This window comes from Lepidochelys kempii, chromosome 27 (assembly GCF_965140285.1).
Source record: "Lepidochelys kempii isolate rLepKem1 chromosome 27, rLepKem1.hap1, whole genome shotgun sequence".
NCBI lineage: Eukaryota > Metazoa > Chordata > Testudines > Cheloniidae > Lepidochelys > Lepidochelys kempii.
Window position 1 is genome coordinate 9,783,944 of NC_136406.1, and position 12,805 is coordinate 9,796,748.

The following is a 12,805-nucleotide window of genomic DNA, read 5'->3' on the forward strand; positions in this document are numbered from 1 at the left end:
GCGAAGTCAGTCACTGGCGACAGACAGTTGCCATGTAAATGTAAGGAAGGGGCCAGCGTTCGAATGAAAAGGGAAAGGAGCCCAGATCGGTGAGATCTGCTGCTTCAATAGTGAAGCTGGAATTTCCACCGCTGGGAACCGAAAGTTACACCCGTGTGAAAGCAACTCGATAAAGACGTGATTTTCAGCGGCTGCCTGCAGCCCCCATTCGGTGCAGTGGGAGTTGTGTGTGCTCAGAGCCTCTAGGAATCAGGCCACTTTTATCTAGGTGCCTAAGTGTAGATTTAGGTGTCTCACTTTGGGTCCAAGGAGTATGTGCCCTGTGTCACTCAGCCGTTTTTTCACTGACTTAATAAAAACGACCCAGTGCTATGCCAAGGAAGTCTGATACACCCCCTGCTGGCCACGCAGTGATAGCACCAGGCTCCGTTGAGATCGGAAAAAGGGCCTAGCTTGTCTTTTCATTTTCATTTACTTCTCTAAAAAAATGGTCCCTTTGAGTTGTGATATGAACGTAGGAATATTCTCAGACATTCTTATCCAGAGAGGGGTCCCAGAACTCCACCCTGCCAGACCCACGTGGAGATAGGGAGAGCCCCAAAGTCCAGAGCTAAATCTGCAGCCAGCCTTCCCCAGCCCTCCTGGGAGTTTGGCTTCTTGGTTTGGGCCTGGCTCTTGAAGAGGCATTGTGGATTAGGATCAGGACACCTGGGTTCTCTTCCTTGAGGCCATTACTTGACCTCCCTCGGGCCTCTGTTTCCTCCTCCCTCCTTTTGTTATGTCTATTTAGACTGTATGCTTTTTGGGGCAGGGACAGTCTCTGACTCTGTGGCTGCACAATGGGGCCTGATCGCCACTCTAGTTGCCTCTAATTGCTACTGTAATATAAATTACAGGTTTCAGAGTAGCAGCCGTGTTAGTCTGTATCTGCAAAAAAGAACAGGAGGACTTGTGGCACCTTAGAGACTAACCAATTGATTTGAGCATAAGCTTTCGTGAGCGACAGCTCACTTCATTAGATGAAGTGAGCTGTCGCTCACGAAACCATATGCATAAATAACAACGTAAATCCACAAAACGTGGGAATTGCCAGACCGGATCCAATCAGCTGAGGGCTCCATCTAGAGTCTAGCCCAGCATCCTGGCTCAGACAGTGGCCAGCAGCAGACACTTCAGAGGAATGTGGAAGAAATAGCCAGCTCATCTGCCCAGCGTGATCCCAATAGTGATTGGTTTAAGATCTGAGTTTGTCTCTCTTCCGAGACTCTTGGTTAGCATTAGCCATCCTAACACTGGGGTCCCAGACACTTTGCCTGCTCAGTGCGGCCCAAACAAAGCCCACTGCCCAGGCAAAGCCCCCGATGAAAGAGGGTGGCCGTGGGATGCACCGTGCTAACGCTGGCTGATCTGTCCCACAGGCTGGAGTCCAGGATGTCTTCAGACATTAATATAATCCTCCAGCTCCTGCAACGCCAGGTGTCCCAAGTGCCGCCCGCGTACAGCCCCATCTCGCCGTCCTCCCACAGCCTGGCCATGTACAGCATGGGCCTGAGGGGCACGGAGCCCGCTCCACCATGCATGCCGCTGCAGGAGAAGGACCTGACTCCTCCTGGGCAGGTAACTCACAGACTCCTGTGCTGGCTAATCACTGAGACTGAGCGCTTTGTCTGGGAGCAGTGTCCTTCCGCCTCGAGCAGCCCAGCAGATCTAGTTCCAGAATTTCCTGACCTCATCCCGCTTCACAGCAAAGACCAGTACAAGTGCTGAGCCCAAACCGAGGCTGAGGGGGCTCTAGGGGAGACGTCTCCGTCTCCTCACAACGGAGAGCAGCTTCCTCCTCTAGAGGAGCAGGCCAAGGGGGTCCCCTGGCAGGTCATAGCACGAGTTACCCTGGGGTGAAGGAAGGAGACTTGGCTCTCCAAGGCTGCCCCTGCCTTCCAGGTGCAGAGAGGGCTCGGCTGAGGGTCCAGGCTAGGGGCTGCTCCCCTCCCTCTTCTCCTCACAGTGTGGAGAAGGGTCTGGCCATGAGGGACGCAGCTTCCTCTCACCAATGTGGGGGATGGAGAGACCCCGGAGATGTTGCCAGCTCACCCACTGCTTCTCTCTGGGGGAGGTCCCCCTGCTCCTGCTTCTCCTCTCTTTGGCAGTGGGGGCCCCGACTAAACCAGGGCCATTTTGAAACCCGTCATACCCCAGGTCATCCCCTCTGGGCTAAGCCCTTGGGGCTGGAGAGGGGATGAAGCCCAGCAGAGGCCTGGAATGAGAACTCCACGCACCCAACGCCATTCTTTTAGGGTGCTAGAGGAAAACAGAGTAGAGTCCCCTTTCCGGCATGAATCAGCTGATCTGTCCTAGCTAGCCTGAAGCCACCACTGTTGCTGGGGGAGCTGCTGCTGCTTTGAGAGCTCAGGGGCTTGTCTACACTTGAGAGCTGCCCCTCTGCAGCGCTTCAGTGTAGCCACGACCTGCACTGATGGGAAGGATTCTCCCGTCGGCCCAGGTAATCCACCTCCCCGCGAGGCAGTAGCCGGGTCGATGGTAGCTAACGCTGTCTACCCAGGGACTCAGGTCAGCTTAACTGCACTTCTCCAGCCAACTTAATGTTCAGGTGTAGACCAGGCCTCTGAATCCCTCAAGACGTGGCTCCAACACAGGGGGTTGCACCGTCACTTGGGCAGCAGGATTTGACCAATGGGAGTGCGTGTGAGCTGTAAGGGGTTCCCCAATAACGGGGCAGGGGTGTCTCTGCTCCAAGGTGTCCCCAAGAAAAAGCAAGAAGCTCCCCCACTGTATGGGCTGGCATCACCTGCTCAATGGGCTTCTCTCTCTCTATGGGACGCTATGGCCTCTTGGCCAGAAGCCCCTTATTGCTGAGTTTAATCTCATAACAACACACCCTCATTTCTCCTTCTCTTCCCCTTCTCCGCCAGAGCCCAAGATACACAGAGATAGAAAAGTTCCAGCTGAAATCCAGGGACTCCTTGTCCAGCGGGGTACACCTGATGACGGCCTCGGAGAAAACCATGACCGTCTACTCCCAGCCAGAGTGTCATTCCCAGACCTTCCCCAACCCAGAGCCCCACCAGAGGGCAACAAACACACGGGGACTCTTCTGCGGCGCTCGTTTCCCTTCCCTCCCCGAGCATCTTGAAGCCTCTTCCGAGCACCTAGACATTCAGAGACATCTCTCCGACCCGGTGCTTCCTGGCAGTTAGAGACGCGCACACTTCAAACCAAGCCAAGAGGAACCGCAACTGAGAACTGGTTTCGTTGATTTCAGTTTTGACTGTGGGGGCGAGAGGGGGAGGACAAGGTTATGGGCTCAGGGGTACACTCTGTAGCTGTCGTCTGTCCCGGAGGAGGGGAGTGGAGAGTGGAGGGAGTTCAGAGATCATTGTTCTCCAAAGGCTTATGTAGAGTAGATTCAAGTTGCACATTACAGAGTGCACCCAACACGGCGCTTTTTGATGGCCACCAAGAAGCCAACGAGCCAGAGGAGCCAGATGGCACCAGCCTCCTCTTCCTCGCCAAGGCTTCCTTCTGTGTTGGTGCCACCAAAATGGGCCACTACCGCAGGAGGAGAGTGAGTGCACGGCTGTGAGGCCACCTTGCTGGCAGTTCTCTGGGGCGGGGATCACCTCGCCATCTATGTTTGTACCGCGCCTAGCACCACGGGACCTTTGCGCACTACCGTACTGGGGCTGTTCATCCTGGAGACGATGTTGTCTGGAGGAGGAGCGGGAAGGAGGCATCGGATAGTGGGAGAATGAAGGAGCTGGAGGTCTAACATCCAGGGGACGGGCAGAGGAGAGAAGTCATCCCTGTCCTACCTGGCTGTCATTAAGAAACAACGAGGGTGGTAGTTTCCACCACTCTATCATGCTTCAGCACAGGTCCCTGGCCGGCAGCCCAGAGCAAGGCTGACTGTAAGCTTCAGCCAGGCCCGAGAATCTTTCCTCCAGCCCACATCCGACTCTTGCAAAGCCCCAGTAGCTTCCCAGACAAACTCAACTGTGAGTGGAAAGCACAAAACTCATAAGCACAATCCTGGAAAGCAGAAAAGCAAAACCAACCCCCAGACATGTTCTTTTCAGCCCTCACTGGAGATTGTCTCTTTTGATAATGGTTTCATAGATGCTCCCTCCCACCCAACCGAGGGACCCCATTGCTCCCCTGCAGGAGAAAACCCGCCTAGCGTTGCTGCCTTGCCAGTTGCTTAGATGCTGTAGAGGTAGTCTTGGGTGCCGGCTCATGCAGTGTTGAGCTCCCTGGGAGAGTAGCGAGACTGTGAGCGTTTCTTAGTGTCCACTTTGCTAATAAATGGTTTTGGCACCTAACGTGGCTCGAGGCTGTGTTTTGTCGAGGGGCCGGGAGAGTGGCTGGAGCGAGCTCATGGCGGTTGAGCTCTGAGCGCTACCCTGACCCCGTCCGATACTGGAGCTGCTTCAGAGCCCGGGTCCTGATCTACACAGATCTCTGGGACGCTCTCTCTCAGCTGCCCTTGTCAGGGACTCCAGGGCCAGTGGCGCTCAGAGCGCAGCTCTCGCAGATGCCGGACAGGGCCTTCGTCTGTGGAATTCCCCTTCTGCAGAAATGAGAACACGGCTGGATTTCAGCCCTTCATCTGACCCCGCTCTTTGCAAAGGCCGTTCTGCAAGGACAGCCTGGCCTGCCTAGGGCCCAGCCCCTGGAACAATCCAACACGTGCTCCACGCTCACAGCCGGGCAGACATCTGAGAGGGCGGAGATTAGAACAGCCACCGCAGGGAACAAGTCTGACTCCAAGCCAATGGTTTGGTGCCCAGAGACCATGACAGAGGCACCTGATCTGCTTGTTCTCCCCTTTGTCCAGAGAGAAAATGAGCTTTGGGGGCACTCAGATAACAAAGTCCTGATGGGGGGACCCCCCTGCTTTCTCCTGCCTTGTGCCTCAGTCTTCCCACCCTGCCACCACCGGGGAGCAGCCACATGGAAGCTGTGCTGTAAACCCTCGGAAATGCGTGAGGCCCCAGGGCACAGCGCTTCCCTTAGGCATGCACATGGCAGGCTTTCCCCACCTCTGTGTAGCAGTGGGCTCAGGAGATGTTGGCTCCATATTCGAGCCGGCTTCAGAGCTCGATCTCCCAGCGGGCCTAAGGGGATTACGCACCCAACACCTCCCTTTGAAAATTCCCAGCTTCAATGCTCCATGCCTTTAATTGGTCTTCTTTGCACTTTCGGATGAATGTCCTAATTTGGGCCATTTACCTGGCTGACCTTAACACAGATGGTCTCAACAGCCATTCCAAGGATGGCGACACCCTCAGGAAGGACAGCTCCGGGTAAAGCAATGAGTTGGAGGCTTTCGTCTAGGACCCCGCGGCCTCTGATTAGACGTGCAGCTGCCTGAACTCTGCTGACTCTTCAAGGCTTCGGAGCTCACGGCTCCAGAGGCTGCAGCGTTTAACGGGTTATAAACATTAAGCGTCCTACTGAATTTCCGGGGCTGAAAAACACCTGCATTGGAAGCAGAGGTGGCAGGGAGACTTTCAAATGCACAATGGCAATTTCCAGAGAGGGCAAAACAACCCACAGGCGTAAGCAGTGAAAGATGGTTTTCATCTCTTTCAGTAATGGGGTATAAAGGCAGGACATTTCCAAAGCAAATGCCTGTAATAGCTGCACTCGCAATGCACAACAAAATGATGTAAAACCGGCACAATGCTAATCCTAATCTGAGTGTGTGTGTGAGAAGCGGTGACGCAGCCCAGCACAGGTAGTTGGGACTTTGTCACTCCATAGAGGCTGGATAACACACAGAGGAGAAGAATGAGGGGGGATTTGATAGCTGCTTTCAACTACCTGAGAGGTGGTTCCAGAGAGGATGGTTCTAGACTATTCTCAGTGGTGGAAGAGGACAGGACAAGGAGTAATGGTCTCAAGTTGCAGTGGGGGAGGTTTAGGTTGGATATTAGGAAAAACTTTTTCACTAGGAGGGTGGTGAAACACTGGAATGTGTTGCCTAGGGAGGTGGTGGAATCTCCTTCCTTAGAAGTTTTTAAGGTCAGGCTTGACAAAGCCCTGGCTGGGATGATTTAATTGGGGATTGGTCCTGCTTTCGAGCAGGGGGTTGGACTAGATGACCTCCTGAGGTCCCTTCCAACCCTGATATTCTATGATTCTATGATTCTATGAGGAGAGTGAATTTGCTGTGGCCTTCGTACCAAGACGTTTTCTCCTTTAGTTCATGCGATAGAGACTCATGCTTCTAGATCTAAAGGTTCCCCGGTTCAAACCCCGCGGATGAGCCAGCCGTAGGTATCAGTAAGTAGGGGAAAATGTATGTACAATAACATGATACAGTCGATGGGCTACCCTGTGGGACTGGGCAATGAGATATACTGCCTTTCATCCCAAAGGACTTTACAAACTGCATATATGCACCAGAATTATTTCCCCCACCAATGAAATGCAGCCACCACTTGGGCGGAACATGGCCGCTGTTTAACACCCTTCAAGAGTTTAGGACAGGAAGTGAAAACCCTCATCTCCAACTGAAATGGCAGGTTGAACAGCAGCGGGGCAGGATATCACCGGAATTGGCACCCTGGTGGGTCAGCTACCATGGGGAGGAATGTGGTGTGAAAACACGCTCTGATTCGCCCTTCCTTGGGCCATTTGTTGGCATCCACACATGTGCTGCGTGGGTGTCCGTGGCACCCATCTGGTTCTGCACGGCTGCCCGCACCTGCTCGTGCAGGCACCAATGACCAGCGCAGGCGCAGGGCAGGGGAGAGACAGCTGCGGAGATGGGGATTTGGCCAGAAACTCGAGCCAATCGGCCCTCCTCTTACCCATGGCAACACTTTGGGTTCTGCAGCTCCTCCAGCAGCCCCATGCTGGGCACTGGCTCAACGCTGACTCAGGGCTATTCAATCAGAGCCACCACAGTCACTAGCCTACCCCGGCACTCGGGCCCGACAGAGTATGCCCGTGAACTGCTAGCTGGAGCAAAGGCAGCTCTTTCATTAAAGGACGTGGTGGGGATCGGAGAAGAGAATTAGCTAAGCTGCAGCCAGGAGACGTCTGGCCTGTGCCCTCACAGCCAGCACCCCCATGACTGATGTCCTTGCTTACCTGAGCAACGTCGCTATGGAAACTGCACCGGAGGTCTCAGCAGGTACCCGGGGCTCTCCCGTAGCAGGAGAAGGCAGAGGGCAGCTGCAGAGCCGCGCGAAAGGGAAGGGGAGTTTGTGCACCATCCCCTGCCCCAGATCTGGTTTCTCCACAGCCGCTCGAAGGAGGGTGGGGAGAGCCCTTCTGAAGGAAGGTGTATGGGTCTGGGAAGCTCACACTGTTGCTGCTTGAGTGGGGCTTGGGCTGTGAAGGGAATGGTGCCAACTCAGGGTCATAAAACACTGTGGGGAGAAGGGGCTGGGCAGGGGGCATGTGCCGGGGGGAGTGTACATGGGAGGTTCTGTGGTCGAGGTGTGTGTACAGGGGAGGGCCACGGCAGGGCAGAGGGGATCTATGGCCTAGGGGTGTTTGCAGATGCTGTGGCATGGATCCTGGCGCAGGGCAGCACCCTGAGTGGGGCAGGCATGTGCTGGGGTGGCTAGCCTGCACAGGAGCCCCCCATCTGCCACTTCCTCGCTTCCCCTGCCACCCGCACCAGCCAGATTAAAGCCAGTGGCGGGATGCCTGCCCCCGCTGCAATCCCACCTTCCTTTGCAGTGTGAACATACCCTTCCACCTGCCAACCCTGGGCAGCGCTCGCTGAGCCAGCTTCTCCACCATGCTGCAGCACCTGTCGCTGTTGTGTCTCTCACCCCAGCCCCGTGTCCCTGGCCCCGGCTGCACGCACGCTCCAACCATGCAGCTATTTCTATTTCAGGACAACTTTGGTTTCATCTTTCTGCAGAAGGGACATTGCAGCCAAAGGCATTTTTCTCTCACAAGGCTCCTGCCTCTTCCTGGAGGGGCAAAAGGCAACTGAGCTCCCATAGGATCTCTGGGGGCTGGCACATGGCCGGGTCTTTAAACCGCACAGCAGTGTTAACATCTGACCCGTCCTCCTCACAGACAGCAAGATAACCAACCCCCCATGAGTTTGGGAAGAAACTGCCCCTATGGGCAGGTTATCCCATAATGAGCCACTTCAGAGTTCCTTGCGCCTTCCTCTGAAGCAGCTGGTTCTGGGCACCGTCAGGGACAGGATGCTGGACGAGATGGACTTGACAATTCCTCTCTTCCTCAGTGTCTCTTTGAAGGGATGAGAAATGCCTACAACGGGGATGCTTGTATTTCAATGACTCTGAGGTACACAAAGAAAATCCTGCTTTGTCCATTCAGCACCTGTCAGCAGTAGATCTCGCAGAACTGAAGTGAATTTTAGTCCCAGGCCAAGAAAAGTGACCAAAGCCTGAGGAAGAGCTCTGCCTGCTTGGGGCACCTACTCCATGGATGGTGATGAGATGCAGGCTACTAGATACAGACAGTGGGTCCCAGAGCCTCACTTCTGTGGATTCATAGTGCCCGTAAATGGCTCCAGACTCTTGTCAAGTGACATGCCCAAATCCTTCCTCCATGTGCCACTTCAGAAACCCACAGGGAAGTCACTTAGGTGGAATTGGAAATGCCAGCTCTGTCCCAGGCCTGCTGCAAGATCCTGTCCCAGTCACTAACCTCAATCTGTGCCTCGGTTTCCTTATCTGCAAGATAAGGAAAATGGTGCTACCCCCTTCTCATGGGCAGTTATGAGGACTACAGTAATGAGCAGTTTGTAAAGCACTTAGAACAGGAAAAGCCTTATGTAAGTTGCAAATACTTTAATTATTATTATTATTTATATTATGCACCTAGGAATCCCAGTCAAGACTTATGGCTGCTTTGTTCTTAGCACTGTACAGACAAGAAACAAAGATGTTCCCTGCCCCAGAGGATCTACATGACAGACAGGACACCACTATCTTATTCCATGCTAGCTTATCCCCATTTTACAGATGGGAAACTGAGGCACAGAATGGGGAAGTGACTTTCCCAGGGTCACATAGGGATCCCATAGCAAAGCTGGGAACAGAGCACAGGTGTGCCAACTCCCAGTCCTATTGTTTAGAAAAGTAATGAGAATAAAGGCTAACCCAGCACTTGAATGAAGGCAGCTGCAGAAGCCCGAGTCCCTTTTCTTGGATGTAACAAGAGTGAACGAGCTTGATCAGAACATGATGGGCCATTTTAGCCACTTTTCAGAAGAACTTTGAAACAGGCTTCTGTATCCTGGCCCTGCTTATCAGCAGCACCATTCTCCCTCTATCATCCAAATTGCTCCTTTTTGGCTAACAAAGATCGCAACAAATCTCACTACTGATGTTGAACTGGCCCCTCACCAGCTGGCCTATGACAACTGTTCAGACCTCTCTCTGGGCCTTTGTGACGTGGAGGGCAGTAGCTACCTTCCACACTACAACAGTGGGAGAATGAGAAATTTTGGCCAAGGCACTGAGGTTATTTCCGATGCAAAAATCTGGCCACTAGGACATTGGTACCTGCAGGGCCGGCCCACAACATTTTGGCACCTGAGGCAGGGGGCTCAAATGACACCCCCATGCCGTCTTGCGTGGGCCAAAACCTTGAAAGGTCTCAATTCTGCCTTCTTCTTCCTGTTCTACTCCTCTCATGGTACTGCTCTGCTACCTACCCCAATAAAGACAGGTTTATGAAGTGAGCTGTAGCTCACGAAAGCTTATGCTCAAATAAATTTGTTAGTCTCTAAGGTGCCACAAGTCCTCCTTTTCTTTTTGCAAATACAGACTAACACGGCTGCTACTCTGAAAACTGTTCTTTGCCTTCTTGGCTGCAAAGATCTGAACTGCTTCCTGCTGAAGGCCCACAGTCTGGGCCAGCTCATGCTTTATTGAGATGATTGCAAGGCCGACCAGCCTCTCCTGTGTCATTGTGGAGCGTAGATGTGTTTTTATTAACTTCAGCTTGGACAAGCTGCGTTCTTCACTGGCAACTGTTACAGGAAGTGTTAGAAGTATGCGCAGAGCAACAAAAGCATTTGGAAAAAGGGTGGTCATCTTATTTGTGCACATATATTCCAGAACAGCCTTTGAAATTGATCCTGCTGAAATGTATTTTGAAAGGGCTTTCAGTTCATCACCTAAATCACTGGCATCAATATCGCGCATGTCATCATGTCACATCAGTGCTGTCTCTAGTGCCCTGCATTGCTGGTGTAGGTCTTCTTCAGGTATAGTGAGGAGTTTTGGAATATCCTACAACATCCCAAATGTACTGCTGTGTTCCTTGAGCTGCATGAAACGTTCTTCAGCTGACTGTATTGCACAATCTAGCACCCGGTTAAAGAATTCAACTTTGAATTGTTGTTTGGGGTCTCTTACGGGATTATCCCATGCCTCGTAATCAAAACGTCGTCTTCTTCGGTGACTTTTGTATTCTTGAATGGGTGGGAAAATAGCTTCAGTGTGAAGTTCCTCTGCCAACTTCTGTGCACTCCTCAGAACGTTCTGAAATCCCTCATCTGACAGGTAAGACTGTAGGTATGACTTTGCTTTGTCCAGTTGTTCCATTGCTCCAGATATAACAAGAGTCTCTTGCTTACAACATTTATTTCAAACAGTATGTCATGCCACAACACTAAGCCACACAGAAATTTGAAGTTATGTATGTTTCTGGTGATTCCATTTCCCTCTGCCACTGTTCTCCCATGAACAGTTCCTGTCATAGCATTATCCTCCGTAATGGCAACTATGGCATCATCTATCTTCCCAAGCTGGTGTTTGATAGGCTTTATCGCCTCCACTTGACTTTCCCATTGTGTGGCACTCAGTGGTTTCAGTGTCAGAGAGGATGTTCCCAGATGTTGCTTCAAAATTTGCCATCGACGAGTTGATGCAGAGAAAAATACATCGATGCTTTGAATTACATTCAAAAATTCAGCAGCCTCACTAGACGCTGATGCTGCATCACTGACCACCAAGTTCAATGAATGAGAACTGCATGGGACAAAAAAAGCTCCAGGGTTTAACTCTTGGATCTGTGTCTGCTCTGCTCTGTTCTTGCCTCTCATGTTGGCACCATTATCGTAGCCCTGACCTCTCATGTCAGCGATCGCAATTCCCGCATCTTCCAGCTTTTTAAGAAGCACATTTGTCATACCAGCTCCTGTAGTATCATCAATGTCAATAAAGTCTAGAAGATGCTCTGACAGTCACCACTGCAGGGACATTTTCACTAGGTTCTGTTGTTGTTACAAAACGCACCATTAAAGTCATTTGTTCCGTATGGCTGATGTGAGGTGTGCAGTCCAGAATAACAGAGGAATATCTTGCTGACTTCAGATCTGCCACAATCTTCTGTGTGACTTTTGTTGCCAATAACTGTATGATCTCATTTGGAATTGTTTTTCCAAGGTAGTGGTGTGTGTACATTTCTTGGGTGGTGACTCTTCTTAGATACTCCTGAAGTCCAGCATCAAACTCAGCCATCAGCTCCACAATTTTAAGGAGGTTTCCATTGTTCGGCACATACAGTTGATCTGAAGTGCCACGCAGTGCTAGGTTTTGGGTCACGAGCATTCTCACAATGGCAATGAGCCTTTTCAGAACATTTTGCCAGTAAAGAGACTCTGATGCAATCTTCTCTTGATGCTGATTATCTATGGTGGCCTTTAACCTTAGTCTCATCTCAAACTCTTTCCACCTATGGAATGCTCTCTGGTGATTTGCTGCCTTCTCATGGCATGCCAGATTTTTACAGTCCTTTGTTCCTGTAGTACCCAGTGTGGCTGGAACATTAGACTGGAAGAGTTTGCAACAAAACCAGTATGCAGCATTCTGGGTTTTTGAGTACATAAGCCATGGCCTCTCCACTTTGTCACCATTTGGGGATTTCACACCAGTAATGTGTTGGATGGAAACTTCTATATTCATTGTCTTTGGGGAACATGAAGTTTTTCACTTGCTGTGGCCTATGCAGTACAAGGAAGTCCCTCAGGCTATTGCTTAAGTGGGTCCACAGTCCCGGATCCTCTAGACTTAAGGAACTAAACTCAGCAGCAGCTGTTTCTTGCGCCTCCACCCCACCCTTCTCTGATCTACACTTTTCTTCAGGAATGTACACGGTTGCATCCATTTGAAATGGAGATATGGATGCTGCAGTAGCTGGAAAGTCACCTGCACTTTGACTAACTGGGAGATCAGGCATCTCCTCACCACTCACATCCTCCCTGGGGCTGGAAGGCTCACCATGAACATTTGTGTCTATGTATCTCAGGAGAGCTCCTTCCTGCTTACATAGAAAAGCTTCCTTTGCTTTCTTTCTTTTTCTGAATGCTGCCCCAGATGGGCGTTTTCTTCTTTCACTCATGGCTGCTGTTCTGTGTCAGCTATAGTGGCTCTCAACACTCAGTTGAAGGGGACAAATAAGCAGGGCCTGAGTGAGGGAAGATATCAACATCTTAAGGGCCTAACTGGCTCCTGCTACTTCAGTTGACGGTCTGTTCTCCTCAAGTGGGTTCAGGGAAGCAGCAGGAAACAGGAAGCTCCCTGAGAAGCTGGTGTAAATCAGTCCAGGCTCCTGGGGGTGCTGAGAGGTTCATAAGAGGCTCCTTCTCCTCTCTCTCCCTGCAGTTCCTGCTGCTTTCTGTTATTCCCTCTCCCCTTTTCTCCTGCCTGCCTGTTCTGTCTCTTGTGCCCTCCTTCCTCCAGCCCAGCGCTCCCCCCTCTCTGTGCATCTCAAGCAGAGAGAATCCAGATGCACCAGCAGCAGACACAATTCTCTACACTCTGGGTCCTAGTGGTGC

General features: G+C 51.8%; 1 protein-coding gene across 1 annotated transcript in view; it reads left to right on the forward strand.

The window, feature by feature from the left end:
• KCNH6 (potassium voltage-gated channel subfamily H member 6) overlaps positions 1–4,326 on the forward strand; it is a 101,410-nt gene extending 97,084 nt beyond the window's left edge. Inside the window, exons 13-14 of the mRNA XM_073326209.2 lie at positions 1,419–1,617; positions 2,931–4,326. Of these exons, the coding sequence (XP_073182310.2) occupies positions 1,419–1,617; positions 2,931–3,215 (484 nt within the window). The 3' untranslated portion in view covers positions 3,216–4,326. The remainder of the gene's footprint in view (positions 1–1,418; positions 1,618–2,930) is intronic.
• Positions 4,327–12,805: the final 8,479 nt, after the last annotated feature.